We start from the raw sequence: 17,425 nt of genomic DNA, 5'->3' as shown, positions 1-17,425 counted from the left end.
TTTAGAGAGATAACTTTGATTGAGATCAAATAAAGATTGCTTTCCTCTAGTTATACTACAAAAAACACTCACCAACTTTCGCAAAGGCTTCTTTGAGTTCATCAAGCTCATCTTTGGAAATCTGAGTGGTAGCCATCTCATCCATTTAATGATCTAAAGTAAAACCAAAAAAGGTTTCAGACTTTAAAAAAAGTTTGTGATGAATATATTATAAGCACTCTTACTAAATTATCATCTTAGAGATAACTTAAATAGAATTTCAAACTACTAAACCAATCCAAATAGGTTACCCTACCTAATAGGCTATAGGTACAGCCTTAACAAAGGAAACAAGCAAATAAAATGTCATCATTTACTAAAAGTTATTCAGAAAAAAATTTCTGTATTTTCCTTTTAGTGACAAAAGTCATAAATTATATTCAAAGAGTGTAAGAAGAAGCCAAAGTACCTAGTAATGACAGGAAATAGATACATAACGGAAATTCTTGGTTATATGTGCCAAAGCTAAAGGTCAAAATTATGCAACCAACAATTTATGTAAAATACTAATTTCCCATTAAGTCACTTTAAATAATTCACTGTGAAAACATTGATTTTCAAATAGCATACTGACATCTATCATTCACTCTCATTAAAGGAGGGGTAAAAAGGAAACAAATTATATTTCGTTTTGATATAGAAATATATACATTCTGCCAGGCGCAGTGGCTCACGCCTATAATCCCAGCACTTTGGGAGGCGGAGGTGAGAGGACTGCCTGATCCCAGGGGTTCGAGGCTAGCCTAGGCAACTTTTTGAGATCTTGTCTCTACAATAAATTGAAAAATTAGCCAGGCATGGTGGCACATGCCTGTAGTTCCAGCTACTTGGAAGGCTGAGGTAGAAGGATTGCCTGAGCCCAGCAATTCAAGGCTGCGGTAGCCATGAGTGTGCCACTGCACTCCAGCCTGGGCGACTGACTGAAACTCCAACTGAACCCCCATCCCCCAAAAAACAAAACCCACCTTCTTATGCATATAACTTATTACATTATCTGAGTATGCACCCCTTCCAATTTGATCCTATTTAATCTATTTAACTAACAGAGCAAAGGTTGGCAAACTAGATGCAGCCTGCAGGCCAAATCTGGGTCACCATTTGTTTTTTGTGTGGCTTCAACCTCAACATGGTTATTACGGGAGAAATGTTGCTGTCAATTTTGATGATGGGGCACATTAACTTGGAACCCCAATCAAGTGACATGTTATTCCAGAAAAAAATTCCATCCTTCGCATCAGACCTACCTTACAAAAAACTGTATGCAAATGTTAGATTTTGAATTTTATTAATAAAAATTTATAGAAAGAATATATACTATCCTTGATATCAATATTATAATATTTCTGATTTTGTCTCTTGGCATACAATATTGATGATCTAAACATTTACACAGAAACCTTGCTGATTCTTGCAATAGAGAAAGAAGGCTTGTATCACAACGGATAATTTCTGAGTATGAACCTATTAACAATGTTGGTCAAAGATAAATGAAAATGATTATATGTTCCCTTTTTTTGCTTTACTTTTTCCTCTCTTTTGATTTTTGCGGTAGATTTTTTAAGAGCGGTTTTAGGTTCACAGCAAAATTAAGCAGAAGGTGCAGGGAGTTCCCTATATGGCCATGTGTTGCTTAACGATGGGGATACGTTCTAAGAAATGGGTCGTTAGATTTCATGATTGCGCAAACACCACAGAGTATACTTACACAAATCCTGACAGTGTAGCTTACTATACACCTAGGCTACATGGTATAGTCTATTGCTCCTAGGCTACAAACCTGTGCAGCATGTTTTTTACTGAATACTGTAGGCAATTGTAACAGCATGGTATCTGTGTGTCTAAGCATGTTTTAACATAGATGAGGTATGATAAGCATATGATATTATAATCTTATGGGACCACCATCGTATGCAGTCCATATGTTGATCTAAACATCCTCATGGGACCCATGACTGTCGCTTCTGCCCCAACACAGGCACATCCTCCCTACTATCAACAACCTGAGTGGTACATTTGTTACAACTCATGAATGTACATTGATGCATCATTGCCAGTCAGAGTCCATAGTGTGTATTAGGGTTCACTCTTGATGTTGTGCATTCTATGGGTCCCGACAAGTGTATAATGACATGTACACACTATTACAGTATCATACAGAATAGTTTCACTACCCTAAGTGTGTTGCCTTTCCAAAAAAATATTCCATGTGTTCAATTTCACAAACTATACAAAATACAATTTTGGATCTCATATTTATACATTTAAGACATTTTATTAAAAGGCAACAAATTGCACACCAATTCATTTTTTGCCAGTAAGCGTAATACTCATTATAGAGAAGTAGGGGAATAGGGTGGTGGGGAGGGATTCATAAGACAGTTAGGCCACATCTGTCTTTTTCACAGCATAGTTGTTATTTCTAGAACGTTCACAGTTCCAGGCACATAATAGGCACTCGATAAAATAGTACTTTATTAAAATTCATTCACTCAACAACTAGGTACCAAGTACTACATTAGATAAATTCATGTGTACTTTATTCCCTGAACCCTCACAACAGCCCTGAGATAAGTATTCTTTTCCTCCTTTTTTCATTTTTTCTTTCTTTTTCTTTTTTTTTTTTTGAGTTGGAGTCTCACTCTGTAACCTAGACTGGAGTGCAGTGGCACGCTCCTGGCCACTGCATTCTCAACCTGCTGGGCTCCGGCGGTCCTTCCGCCTCAGCCTTCCAAGTAGCTGGAACTACAGGCACACACTACCACACCCGACTAATTTTTTTGATATATTGTAGAGATGAGGTCTCACCACATTGCCCAGGCGGGTCTCGAACCCTCAGGCTCAGGCTCCTCCTTTTTTCTTACTATAAAACCTGGGCTCATTAGGAACATGAAAATGGAATTCAAACTCAGGTTTCTCAAATCCTGGGGAGGCTTAAAAATGATCATATGATACTATTAGCTAAGTTTTTACCATAATGTAACATATGTATATATATGTGTGTGTGTGTGTATATATATATATATATATATATATATATATATATACACCCATATATATATATAAAATGACCAGAATTTTTTAAAAAATCAAGTAACACCAGACTTTAAACAAATATAGACCAAAACTTGCCTGTTCATAAAATTTTCTTACCTATGATATTAAAATGCCACCAAAGATGGACAACTTCTCAGTAGATAGGTTGGGTAAAAACACCTTTCAGAGTAGTCTCAGGATCTTATGAGGTGAAGAAAGATCGTCAGTTAGATATGAAGTTATGCATTTTAAAGATTAAAAATTAAAAGCAATTGTACATAAGTGGAGGTGCAAACTAATGAAATAATTTTAAAAGTATTTCACTAATATGATGCTCAACACTGCCAATTCTAAATATACTATATAGGATTTATTCCAGTTTTCTTTATACATATTTTAAGCAACAATTTTTCAATACAAAATGACTACCCATCTCTATGAATGGGAAGGACAATGACATAGACAGTTTGAAAGTGAGATTGCGAGTGGGTGCAGTGACTCATACCTGTAATCCCAGCACTTTTGGAGGCCATGGTGGGAGGATTGCTTGAGGCCAGGAGTTCAAGAAAGTGAGACTATCTCAGAAATTTAAAACATGTGGCCTCTCCTCAATTTGTAAAGGTCCTTTCCAGTTTGGGCAGTTTGCGGGTCAGTAATAATTTAAAATATGTGAGTAAAAAGCAACAACAACAACAAAAAACCCTCACACAACAGAATTAATGTTCACACTAGCTTATCACTTCTATACAAAAGAAAATTAGAAAAGATGGATTTGGGCATAAGCCACACCTGGCCCTTCTTCCTGCTGCCCAGGTGAGTTTTCACTCAGTTCTACAGGAATCGCTTTCCTTTGTCTTCATGCCCATCCTCCCCATGTATCTCCCTCCACACACACACACACATCCTCCCTCAAGCAAGTTTACCAAGATTTTAGGCATCTGCCTTGTTCCTGCCCTCAAAGAATTTACAATCTGAGGCAAACATGAATCACTGTAATGCAGCACAAAGTGAATTAGTGGCTGCAATAAAAGGTACAAATATTCATTTTTCAGAAGGAAAAAAATATCTGGAGACTTTAAGGATTATTAATTCCTTCTCAGAAAGGCCAGGAAGGCAATTCTTTTAGGAAAATTTAGGAAATGTTTAGATCTCATTGAAATGATTTTAGGGCATCAGTTTACTCCAAAAGAAAAGTAATTCAGTGCATTATATATGTATACATATGCTTTCAGATTTTCAAATGTCTTATTTGTATCTAATAGTCTTTTTTTTTTTTTGAGTTGGAGTCTCACTCTGTCGCCCAGACTGGAGTGCAGTGGCCACTCCCGGCCACCGCAGCCTCGACCTGCTGGGCTCTGGCGATCCTTCCGCCTCAGCATTTCGAGTAGCCGGAATTACAGGTATGTGCTACCACACCCGGCTGATTTTTGATTTATTGTAGAGATGAGGTCTCGCCAAGTTGCCCAGGCAGGTCTCGAACCTGCGGACTCAGGCAATCCACTCACCTCAGCCTCCCAAAGCGTGGGATTACAGGCTGAGTCACTGAGCCCGGCTTCTAATAGTCTTAGTAAAAGCTTAAAGTGACTTACGCCTATAATCCCATCACTTTGGGAGGCCAAGGTGAGAGGATTACCTGAATCCCACAAGTTCAAGACCAGCCTGGGCAACTTGGCGGGCATTTCTACAATAAATAAAAAATTTAGCCAGGTGTGGTGGTGCGTGCCTGTAGTTCCTGCTACTTGGATGGCTGAGGTAGAAGTATCACCAGAGCCTAGCAGGTCGAGACTGCGGTGGCTATGAGCACACCACTACACTCTAGCCTGGGCGACAGAGTGAGACTCCAACTGAAAAAAAAAAAAATTACTGCTTAAAGTGACTTCTTTTGCACATATAACTCAGATTTTCCATCTATTGGAGACATTAAGAGGCACACCTCAATAAGAATAAAAAGAGGAATTGGAACACGCACACATTCCAAAACAATATTTCCAGGCGAGGTTGTTTCAGGACAACAGAATAGCTTAATGCAGGATTCTCCCATCTAAATATATACATATTCATTTATTTCTACTTATTTTAAAGGAAATAAAGAAATGCTACTCTGAAGTACCTGAGCTAATACTAAAAAGTACAAAGCCAAATTTAAAGGTGTTTAAAAAAATTTTTTTTTTAATTTGTTTGTTTTTTGAGTCAGATAGTGCTGGGATTACTGGCATGAGCCACTGTGACTGGCCTTAAGCCAAATTTAAAAGGCTCACAATATATGCTCTAGTTGATAAGAATCACAATTTTAAAACTTGTCATTTGAAGCTTAACATAATGTTATTTGTTTAATGTAGTTTCTTTGCCACTAGGAATAAAGAAAGATTTGTCATTAAAACTACTTATGAGCCAGGCACAGTGGCTCACAGCTATAATCCCAGCACTTTGGGAGGTGGAGGAGGTGAGAGGATTGCCTGAGCCAGGGGTTCTAGACCAGCCTGGGCAACTTGGAGAGATCTTGTTTCTACAATAAATACATTTTAAAAAATTAGCCGGGTGTGGTGGCGTATGCCTGCAGTTCCAGCTACTTGGAATGCTGAGGCAGAAGGATTGCCTAAGCCCAGCAAGTTGAGGCTATGGTGGCCATGAGTGTGCACTCCAGCCTGGGTGACAGAATGAGACTCCAACTAAAAAAAAAAAACAAAAAAACTACTCATAGGTACTTGATGGTATCTCTAAGGAAATCAAGCAGTGAAATACTATCTTGGGAGAAAACATCACATTAAGTAACTCCGAAATGACAGCAGATTTAAAAAAATTAAAATCTTACAAATTAAAATGACAGAAACTCTATTCCTCTTTATGGGGCCCTCACTGTACTATAGGACCTTTTTCTCTCAAAGCCACTAAAATATCTTAGGTGAGTTCAAGAAGCAAAACAGAAGATTTGACATTAATACTGTCTTGTAGACACTTCACTTAGTCCTAAGTATCTGTACTGAGCTGCTGTTCCTCATCCAAAGAGGTAGTATGTTCTCATGGAAAGACTGCTGGACATGGACTTAGAAGGCATCAATTAATGCCCTGGTTCTATTTCCTAGCAGTGTGTCCATCAGCAAGTTTAATTAATCTCTTTGAGCCTCAGTTTCCTCATTTGAAAACAGCGACAATAATACCTACTTCCCCCAGGTCCTCATGAAGACTAAAGATGGCATATGTGAAGACGCCATGTAAACTAGAGAGCAGAAACTCCAAATCCTTGAAAGAAAATGCAGAACATATGAATGCCTGAGTAATTGTGAGGGGCTATGTAAATAAATATAAGACATTAGTTCTACTAAGAGTCTTTTACATGAAAAGTTATCTCCCCTATAATTATTGACTACAGAGTATAATAGGTTTCCCTCATATATAAAATTATAAGCCTTTAGTCAAAGTAATTTAAGAAGGACGGACCTAAAGAAAACCTGTCTGCCACTTTTTACCCATGACTCAATTTGGTTCCTTCATAAGGCCAGTTTCTAAACACAATTTGAAGAACAGACAAGAGATATATGTTAAACAAAATTTACTTAAAGTATTTCAAGACCACTTCCCCAAATAGCTAACAACTGTCAATATTGTCACATTCCTCCTTATATTCACATTTTTTCACTAGCCATGAAAAATAAAAGGTGTAGAGATAACGAGTACATAATTGTTGGCTGAAAAAAGTTAATTCCAATTTCACAATAGGTGATTGACAGGCAAAAAGAGAAACTGATTCTGAAATATGTCCTTTTTCCCAGTCTGTCTCCCCACAAAATTGGACTTTATTTACATGGAGAGAAAGAGAGAGAGAGAGACTGATAGTCAAATAAATAGCAATATATTTCCCTCTATTTAAATTCAGCAATTAAAATACTCCTCAAAATGAAAACCTCTCAGGATCTCTACAGTCTTCTGAATTCTCTTGTCTGTAAAGCACTCTAATCTGTCCCAAATTCTGTTTCCTCCCTAGTGCAACAAAAAAGCCAGCCCTCCCTCCCTAAACATCTGAGACACAGGAAAACAGATTTTCAAATAAGGCAATAAAACAAAAGCAAACAAAACCTTGTTTGTTTTTTTTTTCATAAAAGGATATGGTGTACAACTGGGTATGAATTCAGGGCGTCACCCATAGAAGAATCTTATGCCTATGAAGTCATCCGTAATTACAGAGTTTGACTAACAATACAGCAATTATGAAACCACCCCACCAGCTCATTTAACTATACATAAACCCTGAATACAGATCTTTGCTGAGAAAGGTGCACCTACAACTACCTGAAACTATTACTCAAGTTCTGAAAGGTATTTGAGGGCAAAGAGGAGGAGCGCCTGTTTTCACCTCCCAAGGCAGTCACTCACTTGAGGAATGCAGCTGACTGAATAATCTACTTATTCGTCTGTGTCATTCAGTACCTCATGGGTCAGAAGGAAGGGAACACACATGGCAAATTCATTTGGAGGTAACCAATTCTGATTAGGAACTTGATAATTTTTTTTAATTGAGAGGCAACCAAAGAATAAAAACAGAGGATATTCACCATAGACTTCCTCCCAGCCACTAGTATGCTAGGTAAACAGAATTGGGAAAGAGAAGCTGATTACTCACATCAGAGCTTGGGTAACACATACTTGAGATTCTATCATGAACAAGAATGCAACACAGGGCAGAGAAAACATGGAAAAATACATTATTTTACTATAAATGGAAATAAATTATGTGGCCACCATTATGTGTGAACAATTCAAAAGTTATCAAAAAAAGGGATATTTGTCACCTTCCTTATCCAAAACAGGCAGTGCTTTGGAACATTCACACTTTACATACCTATCTGTACCAACAGAAACCTGGCGCCCTGTCTCCTCCTTGGTTAGGGAAGTCACAGCACTAGTCTCCAGGTTAGATGGGCGTGCAACACACGCACTTATTCATTTCTATTCATCAAGCCTTAACTGAAGATTTAGTATGCAACAGGCACCGTGTAGGGTGCTTTAGATATAGACAATTAGGACCCAAATCCCCTTCTCTCTAGAAGAGCTTAATATTTAGTGGGAGAAACAGATGGAAAAACAAAGGCATGATATTAGTGCTATCACACCATTATAGTCATATATATTGAGTGATGGGTGTCAGGAAAGGTTTTCCCAGAAAGTGACCTTTGAACTTTGTCTTAGAGCACACGTAGGAGTTTCTCAGACAGATATCACTGGTAAGGGCATTCTAGGTACACAGACAGAATGAGAAGATGATGTCTGGAGTTGGAGAAAGGCAGTGTGGCTGGAGTATTGTGCCTAGGGTTAGTGACAGGCACCACTGTAGCAGCAGGGCAGGATCCACCTTAGAAGTAACCAAGGAAAAAGAAAAGTCAGCAAGAAGGGTTCAAGTTAGAGAGTTTAAGTGTCTGCAATTGAACTCATCGCCACATTATGTTCCCTCTATTTTCCAACTCTCTCTCCTGCCAAACCAGGTCTCATTTTCAACTTCCCCATTTTCCTCAGTCTCTAGGCACATAAACTTGAGACTGCAGTTTGGCCATAAGAAACAAAGGGAGGGTCAGTCAATCACCAAGCCCTCTGGATCCTCCCTCTGCAATCTCTGGGACTCTCCCATTCATATCCGTTTATCACCTCATGTCTGGCCTACTCCAAAAGCCTTTTATCGTATCTGTCTGCAGTCTTGTCCTCCTCAATGTAATCTTTACACTGCTAATTTCCTGAAGTGCAGAGCTTATAAACATCTCATACAAAAGAAAGTCCTAACGTTTTAACAATCAAGGCCCTACCTACACTTTTCTGAATTGATACCTGCTTATCTTTCCAATGTTACTTCCCATTACATGGACTGCACCCTTGAACTGGACACTCTAAAGATACCTCATGCCCCAAACAGGCTGTGTACTTTCCCATTTCCACTCCTTTTCCTCAGTGGTTCTCTCCAGTGGAATGCTTTTCACCCATCCCTTATCTAGACTCTTCAAAAGCATCTTTCAGGAAGTCTCTTCAGATTGTCCCCACCCAAGATAAAATTTCTCTCTTCCCAGTACTCTTCACAGAATTGTGTTTTCTTCCATTACAGCCAGTCCAGGATTCTGTCAGACAGCGCTAATATTAAATCATGCTTTACTGTCAGGCTATATGTATCTTTTTTTTATTTGAAAAATATAATCACCACAATATTAAGCATTTAATAATATTACACAAAGCTCTTAGATGAAAGGGACCACACCCAATTCATCCTCACATTTCCAGTCCCCATCCCAGTGCCTGCACAGAATAAGGCACTAATAATATTTCATACAATAACATATCATTGTAGGTTTTTATTATGACAGCTAATAGTTATGGAGGACCTCTCACTTACCATGGACTGTGCTAAATGCTTTATATACATTATGCAAGTTACTTCTCAAAAAAAAATCTGCGAGCCAGTAGCATTGTTATTCCCATTTTACAGAATAGCAAGCAGGCTTAGAGAAGTTGAGTAACTTGCCCAAAGTCACACAGCTAGAAACAGAGGCAGACCATGTCTCAAACCTAGGCCTGTCTGTCTGACACCGAACTCAGTATGTATTTTCAACCATTATACTATATAGCCTCCTCAACCACGGCTTATTGAATGGCTTTATTTCCCCAACAAGACTGTCAACTTATTAGAGTAGAAACACAGCTTATTCATCTCTGTATTCCCCACAGCACTCAGTATAATGCATGGACACAGGGCATTCACAATTATCTTTTGAATAAAAATGACCCACAACTAATACCCACAACCATTTGATCATGTCAGTCCCCTTTCTGGAAACTGTAATTGCTTATGCCTAAATGGATTGTCTAATCCCTGCCTGATATTTCTTTCTTTCTTTCTTTTCCTTTCTTCCTTTCTTTCCTTCCTTCCTTCCTTCTCTCTCTCTCTCTTTTTTTTTTTTTTGAGTCAGGGTCTTACTCTATGACCCAGGTTGGAGTGCAGTGGCACAATCACAGCTCACCATAGCCACAAGCTCCTGGGCTCATGCGATCCTTCTGTCTCAGCCTCCTGAGTAGCTGGGACTACAGGCACACTAGGTAAATTTTCTGTAGAGACGAGGTCTTGCTATGTTGCTCAGGCTGGCCTTGAACTCCTGGGCTCAAGCAATCCTCCTGCCTCAGTCTCCCAAAGAGCTGGAATTCCAAGCATGAGCCACCGCACCTGGCCTGGTTTTATTTTTCAACAATGGTCAGAGCAAGCTTTTTGATCACAACTATCCTGAACACGTCCTATTAAATTCTACATTAGTACCTTTTGTTTTATCCTGCCCTCTTCTTTCCCTTTCTTCCATTAAGGACTTCCTTTCTCTGTATCTACTTTACACACTTAGAATGTTCTCCTCGTTATTTTTCCTCTCTTCCTATCCAAATTCTACTCATCGCTCAAGGGCCACCAGAAGCCTCATCCTCTCCCAAAGCATGTTTCCCAACGACTCCACTTCCCACTGATCTTTCTCTTCAACTCTCACAGAATTTAGCAGCTGAATTCTAGCTTTCCCCCTACAGTTATATAAGTGAATATGAGAACAGTCTGACTGAGATATCCATCATCCTACTTGATTCAGTTCATCTGCCTCCTCCACATAGATCCTTAAAACGAAGCTTTTTCAAAAAGAATAATCTTCCTCGTCAACAGAGAACTATTCTTACACCAACAGCACACAAATACTTGTTGAATTCCTTGCTCTGCAGTTCTCATTTCCAGGTTGTTTCTGGAGAACAGTCTAAAGTTCTTTCGCTTGCTTACTCCCAGAACACCTTGCTTGATGCTGGACACATAGGCATGGCTTTAAAAAACATACTCCAGGTCAGGTGTGGTGGCTCACACCTGTAATCCTAGCACCTTGGGAGCCGAGGCAGAAGAATCTCTTGAGCCCAGGAGATCAAGATCAGCCTGGGCAACATAGTGAGATGCCATCTCTACAAAAAATACCAAAAATTTTAATCAGGTATGGTGGCACGCACCTGTAGTCCCAGTTACTCAGGAGGCTGAGGTGATAGGATCACTAGAGCCCAAGGGTTCAAAACTTGTAGTGAGCTTTGACTGTGCCACTGCACTCCAGCCAGTGCAACACAGTGAGACCCTGTCTCTATAAAAAAAAAATCCAATTGACTGCAATGTGTCCAGGGTAGTGATAATTCCCAGCATGCCCAATATCCAGTGATCACAGGAATGAAAATCTGAAAGTTGAGACGTCTGCAGGGTTCCCTACCTTTATCCCCTAAATTGTATTAGCGAAGAAACAAGTGTCTGGGGTAAAATAACTTTGGTCAGGGCACAGAGCTGTGCAGCAAATGTAAAATTAAAAGAATGTATTGGAGGAAAGGTAATTAACAACTCTTACCAGAAAAACAAAACCAAAAATCTATACACTGCTTTGTAGAGAGAAGGCCCAAGTATAGTCTATGGAAAATCATTTAAAAATGCCTAACAAAGCCGGGCTCGGTGGCTCAGCCTGTAATCCTGCGCCTTTGAGAGGCTGAGGTGAGTGGATTGCCTGAGCCCGCGGGTTCGAGACCCGCCTGGGCAGCGAGACTTCATCTCTACAATAAATCAAAAAATCAGCCGGGCGTGGTAGCGCATGCCTGTAATTCCGACTACTTGGAAGGCTGAGGAGAAAGGATCGCCGGAGCCCAGCAGGTCGAGGCTGCGGTGGCTGGGAGCGGCCACTGCACTGCAGTCTGGGAGACAGAGTGAGACTCTAACTCAAAAAAAAAAAAAAAAAAATGCCTAACAAATGTGACCATGATATTGAGAAATAAGAACAGCTGTCAGAAAATGTAGACAGCGATCCCTCTAGCTAATACTAATGTGTGTTTATTACCTAAAAGATAAGGGTTTCACTTAAACCTTGAACTGAAATGACCAAAACTGTGATTGTATAAAACACACAGGAACTAGACAGCAGGTCCAATAAAGACTATGCAAAGGCTGGGTGTGGTGGCTCAAGCCTGTAATCCTAGCACTTTGGAAGGCCGAGGCGAGAGGATTGCCTGAGTCCAGGGGTTCAAGACCAACCTGGGCAACTTGGCGAGACTTCGTCTCTACAATAAATAAAAAAATTAGCCAGGCATGGTGGCATGCGCCTGTAGTTCTAGCTGCTTGGAAGGCTGAGGCGGAAGGGTTACCTGAGCCCAGCAGGTCGAGGCTGCGGTGGCCGTGAGCGTGCCACTGCACATCGGCCTGGGCGACAGAGTGAGACTCCTACTTAAAAAAAAAAAAAAAAGACTACAGAGTTCTAGGAGTTCTTTCTTCAAAACATTGATGTTAAATTGGCAATGACCATAAAATAGACCAGACTCCTTGAACATAAGTACACAAATACCTTCTCCTGTGACACATTCACTCCTATATGTGGAGAGCTTCTCCTTCACAGTACTTAATATTTCTTCAACTCAGCCACTTGAACATTAAGTATTGTGAACAACCACGTCCACTGTATCACCACTAATAACTTAGTTTAATATAAACACAACCAAACATTCAAGTATCTATGTTACTTATTTTTCATTTTAGGATTTTTTTTTCTTTCAAGTTTTTTCTCAAGGAGCAAGTGAACTTAAGTTTTGTTTGCTTTATTTTAGAAAGCTTTTTTGGAATCTTGGTAAAGAAGTAATTGTAAAAGCTTAAGAAGCCATGTGCATCACTGTCATTGAATGATTTGTTGCTATGAAAGTCAAAACAAGCTGGGCTCGATGGCTCAGCCTGTAATCCCGTGCCTTGGGAGGCTGAGGTGAGTGGATTGCCTGAGCCTGCGGGTTCGAGACCCGCCTGGGCAACTTGGTGAGACCTTATCTCTACAATAAATCAAAGATTAGCCGGGCGTGGCAGCGCATGCCTGTAGTTCCAGCTACTTGGAAGGCTGAGGCAGAAGGATCGCAGGAGGCCAGCAGGTCGAGGCTGCGGTGGCCGGGAGTGGTCACTGCACTCCAGTCTGGGCAACGGAGTGAGACTCCAACTCAAAAAAAAAAAAAAAAGAAAGTCAAAACAAGGGAGTCAAACTTTAAGTGCCTTCACATGTGTCACAGGTTCCTGGTCCTAATAGTTTAGGAAAGGTTTGGGTGGAAGGAGGAAGCAGTGAAGAGTTTTCCTGTTTATTAGTTCCAGCACATCTGCATTATTAAAAATTGCTTCTTATAGTTAATGTGGAGAGCAAACATTTATGATATAATATTCAACATGTACAGCAAACTTTGCCTCACAAGGTTATTTTTCAGGCCTAGATCTTCTGGTAATTTTACTTAACATTTCAGCTGAAAACTGTAAAACTAAACAGACGACATCTTTAAATACCCCAAATAAAACATACAGTGGCTGGGCACGGTAGCTCACACCTGTCATCCCAGCACTTTGGGAGGTGGAGGTGAGAGAATTGCCTGAGCCCAGGGGCTTGAGACCAGCCCGGGCAACTTGGTGAGATCTCATCTCTAGAATAAACAACAACAACAACAAAAATTAGCCGGGCGTGGTGGCACACACCTGTGGTTCCAGCTACTTGGAAGGCTGAGGTGGAAGGATTGCCTGATTCTAGCAGGTCCAGGCTGTGGTGGCTGTGAGTGTACCACTGCACTCCAGCCTGAATGACAGTGAGACTCCGACTCAAGGAAAAACAAACAAAAAAACCCCCAAACAAAACAACAAAAAAAGTACAGTATTTGCTCATGAAGCATTGTTATATATTCCAATTAGGTTGTACAGTATTAGGAACTAGAGAATAAAACAACGGCTATGGAACATGAATCTGGATATATTTCGCAACTATACTTCTACAATTCATGCAAAATGGAGAAAAATCAGAGTTTTTTGTTAAATAAGGGAAATTTAAAACACAACAAAAAAGAATATGAACACAAAAATATACCGTTCCAGGCAACATGGCGTAAGATTTCAGGGACATTTGTGAAGTATCCTGAAAAACCGTATCCACTATCTCCATGATAAAATATGCCTCGAATTCCTAATCAATTCAGAAATGAAATTTAGAAGGCTCTATCTGTGACTGAAGGCTCACTCTACCCTTTATCCAACCCCACGTGGCTGCCTACCTATAACAGCACTTTTGCTTTGGATGTATCTGAAACCTTTGAGGACACTTAAACATCAGTCTATTGTTTAATGTGAAGAAGAGATTGCTCCGTGTCCCATATGTATACGGTTCCAATAACCCCTGCAGAAGCAGGAAAAATGAATAAAGGATTTTCTTTTTTTTTTTTTTGAGTTGGGGTCTCACTCTGTTGTTGCCCAGGCTGGAATGCAGGGGCATGATCAGAGCTCACCACAGCCTCAAACTCCTGGGCCCAAGTGATCCTTCCAGCTCAGCCTCTCGGGTAGCTGTGACTACAAGTGTGCACCACCACACCTGGCTAATTTTTTTTATTTTCTGTAGAGACGAGTTCTCACTATGTTGCCTAGGCTCAAGCAATCCTGCCTTGGCCTCCCTAAGTGCTGGGATTACAGGTGTGAGCCACCACACCTAGCCTGTATAAAAGTTTATTAAAAGAAGAGTGGAAGAGCAGGGATGGAAGCAGACGCGTTATTTGCCAGGTCATGCACGGGGTTAAACTAAGCTATTTTAGCCTTCTTCCTACTACTCTAATACCCACAACCAATGAAACCACTTGAAATGTTTGTGTTGTTTTAAAGGAGATGCATCCTAAGGTTGCTAACCAGTTCCTCCCCTTCCCCAAATTCCTGTAGCCCCTTTCAGTGTGACGATCTTCCTTCTCTATCTCCTCCGTGAGACTGCGAGCTCCTTGAAAGCAGAGTTGGTATCTTATTTGACTTTGTACCTTGGCTTACAACAAGCACCTACTTACTGAGTGTCTGTTGAAAAAATAAACCTTGATGGAAGTGAGTAGATAAAGTGTGTGAACCTACACATCTCACGTGGCTATGCAGTCATCTCACACGGTTTTCAAAATGCATACTGTCAGAGTAAACTGTGGACAAAATATTCAAGATGCCATAACGTTCTCACATTCTTCACATGCAGTTGACCTATTATCATGCTTTAACTATCCGCTTTTGGTACTTCAAGATAGTATGAAACTCTTCAAGATGTTTGCAACCTATCCTTTGAATTTAGCTGAAAGTCAAACAAACAAGCCTTTTCAGAAACTTTCTTTTTTTTTTTTCTTTTGAGGTGGAGTCTCACTTCACTGCCCTGGCTAGAGTGCAGTGGCATGCTCACGGCCACCCCAGCGTTGACCTGCTGGGCTCCGGCAATCCTTCCTTCCCAGCCTTCCAAGTAGCTGGAACTACAGGAGTGCGCTACCACGTCCGCTAATTTTTTGATTTATTGTAAAAATGACGTCTCGCCATGTTGCCCAGGCTGGTCTCGAATGCCCTGGGCTCAGGCAATCCTCTCATCACGGCCTCCCAAAATGCTGGGATTACAGACTTGAGCCACCATGCCCGGTCGACCAGAAACTTTTTTACTTGCAACAATTTTGGTATTTAAATAGCGCATTTCACTTTTACAATAATATACATCATGCACAGATCACGTTTTGACAGGCTTGCATTTTATAGATAAAAGTTAACATTTAGAAATAAATATAAACTGCCCCCAACTAAAGCTATGCTTATATTTTTATTATAAACATTTTCAATAGTTAGAGAAATTCATCCAGCGAACACCCAGAAACCCATCATAGATTCTCCATTTATCAGCATTTTCCGACAATTACTTGCTTCTTCTATTGCGCCCGACCTCTTTCTCCCTCCTCCCTCCTTCCCTGTCTTCTCTGGATTATTTTAAAGCAAACCCCAGACATTCTATGATTTCACCCCTACATTGCTATTAAAAAATGAGTTCATTTTTCTGGAAATACTGCTATTCTGTGCTAGAATTGAGCATAAGCTAAATTCTAATTGATTTTTTTTTTCAGTACCAATATCTGTGAGTCACTTAAACCCCAAAGGGTGCCCAATTCTGTGTCATTTCCTGGAGGACTATCAAATACTTCCATTTTAAGTAAAAGTTTCCTATCCTCCTTTTTCTATTTAGTAAGCAAAGATAAGATCTGAAAGCAACGGCTATTTAAAACTAAGTTAATAAATAACTTTTCCAATAACATAAACATTCAATTCAATTTAGCCAGATTAAAAACAGTCTTCCATTGCTTGCCATACAAGAATTTTGTAGCTATTTAATGCAAGTCCTAATTATAGTCTAAAAGCCCCATTTCCTGTGATGAAGAATATTATAGCAACCCAAAGGTACAACAAAAACACACCTCTCCTTTCCCTATCTTTACAAAGCTAAGGCATATTAACTAAATTCCTTGGATTGAAATAGTCTACTTTCTTTTTGAAAAGTCTAATGTCTTTCATATTTCCTAAGCAAATGTCTACACCCTCCAAAACAAGTCTGGATATTTATGGAAAAATAAATCTGCTGCCAATGAAATTAATTAACCTTTACACCTAAAGGGTATTTCCAGTTTCCTTTCCTATGAAAATTAACATATGTTTCAGTGAAGCCGAGGGCAACCTCCAGAGTGCGTGTGTGTGTTTGTGTGTGTGTGTGTGTGTGTGTGTGTGTGTGTGTGTGTGTGTGTGTGTGAGAGAGAGAGAGAGAGAGAGAGAGAGAGAGAGAGAGAGACGCTAGGCAAGATCAGACTAGTTAGCATGCTTCATTTCAACTCAAAATAAAAATACCATAAAATACTATGGTCTATAACCCAGAAATCAGTATATTCACGATTCTGCTTAGATTTTGAGCTAAGGAGAAAGTTACCAACAGGTTTCTGAAGTTGCCTCCTGCTGTGTTATATACTTTGCTTATATGCTCTCAAATACTTGTTAAATGAAAAAAATTAGATTCTTTTGTTTCATACTTCACTTTCTACTTCATGCATGCAGGTGTACTCAGTACAACCAATCTGAGAAGTGACCCCTACCTCAGGGTTAGAATTTACTGCATAACCAGGGCTATACTTCCCTTTGCCCGAAATATGGAGAAATAAAACTTCTAAGACCATCACGTGATGGAAAACCCTGGTAAATCTGAGCTCTGGAAATCACTATCACTGCCGTGTTACGGTAACACCATCAAAATTTCATCACCAAAAATTTTCATTATTTTGGGAATTATAAATGCTAAGATAACTGTTTGACACAAATCACATTGTAAAGGAGACTACCAATCCAATCGTGACACATTTCGTCATGACAGCCATCTCAGTCTCCATTTCATAGAATTTTGAAAAACCATATAACAGGGATAAAGGCAAAGGCATTTGAAATCTCACCCTGCCACTCACAAGATATTGATAATAATTTCTATCACTTAAACTTTTGTGCCTCTAACTTGAC

At 39.8% G+C, this 17,425-nt stretch overlaps 1 protein-coding gene across 5 annotated transcripts in view; it reads right to left on the bottom strand.

The window, feature by feature from the left end:
• PLS3 (plastin 3) overlaps window positions 1-17,425 on the bottom strand; it is a 90,952-nt gene that overhangs the window by 42,374 nt on the left and 31,153 nt on the right. For 4 of the 5 annotated variants that reach the window (XM_008069616.2, XM_008069632.2, XM_021717976.1 and 1 more), the window contains exon 2: window positions 73-153. In XM_008069616.2, coding sequence (XP_008067807.1) covers window positions 73-145 — 73 coding nt within the window. In that variant the 5' untranslated portion in view covers window positions 146-153. Of the gene's footprint in view, window positions 1-72; window positions 154-3,189; window positions 3,274-17,425 lie in introns of all 5 variants that reach the window. The other variant, XM_008069625.2, reaches the window with a different exon arrangement.

The sequence above is a fragment of the Carlito syrichta genome, unplaced genomic scaffold (genome assembly GCF_000164805.1).
Source record: "Carlito syrichta isolate Samal-C Ts95f unplaced genomic scaffold, Tarsius_syrichta-2.0.1 Scaffold111481, whole genome shotgun sequence".
NCBI lineage: Eukaryota > Metazoa > Chordata > Mammalia > Primates > Tarsiidae > Carlito > Carlito syrichta.
This window is presented reverse-complemented; position numbering and strand designations above follow the sequence as displayed.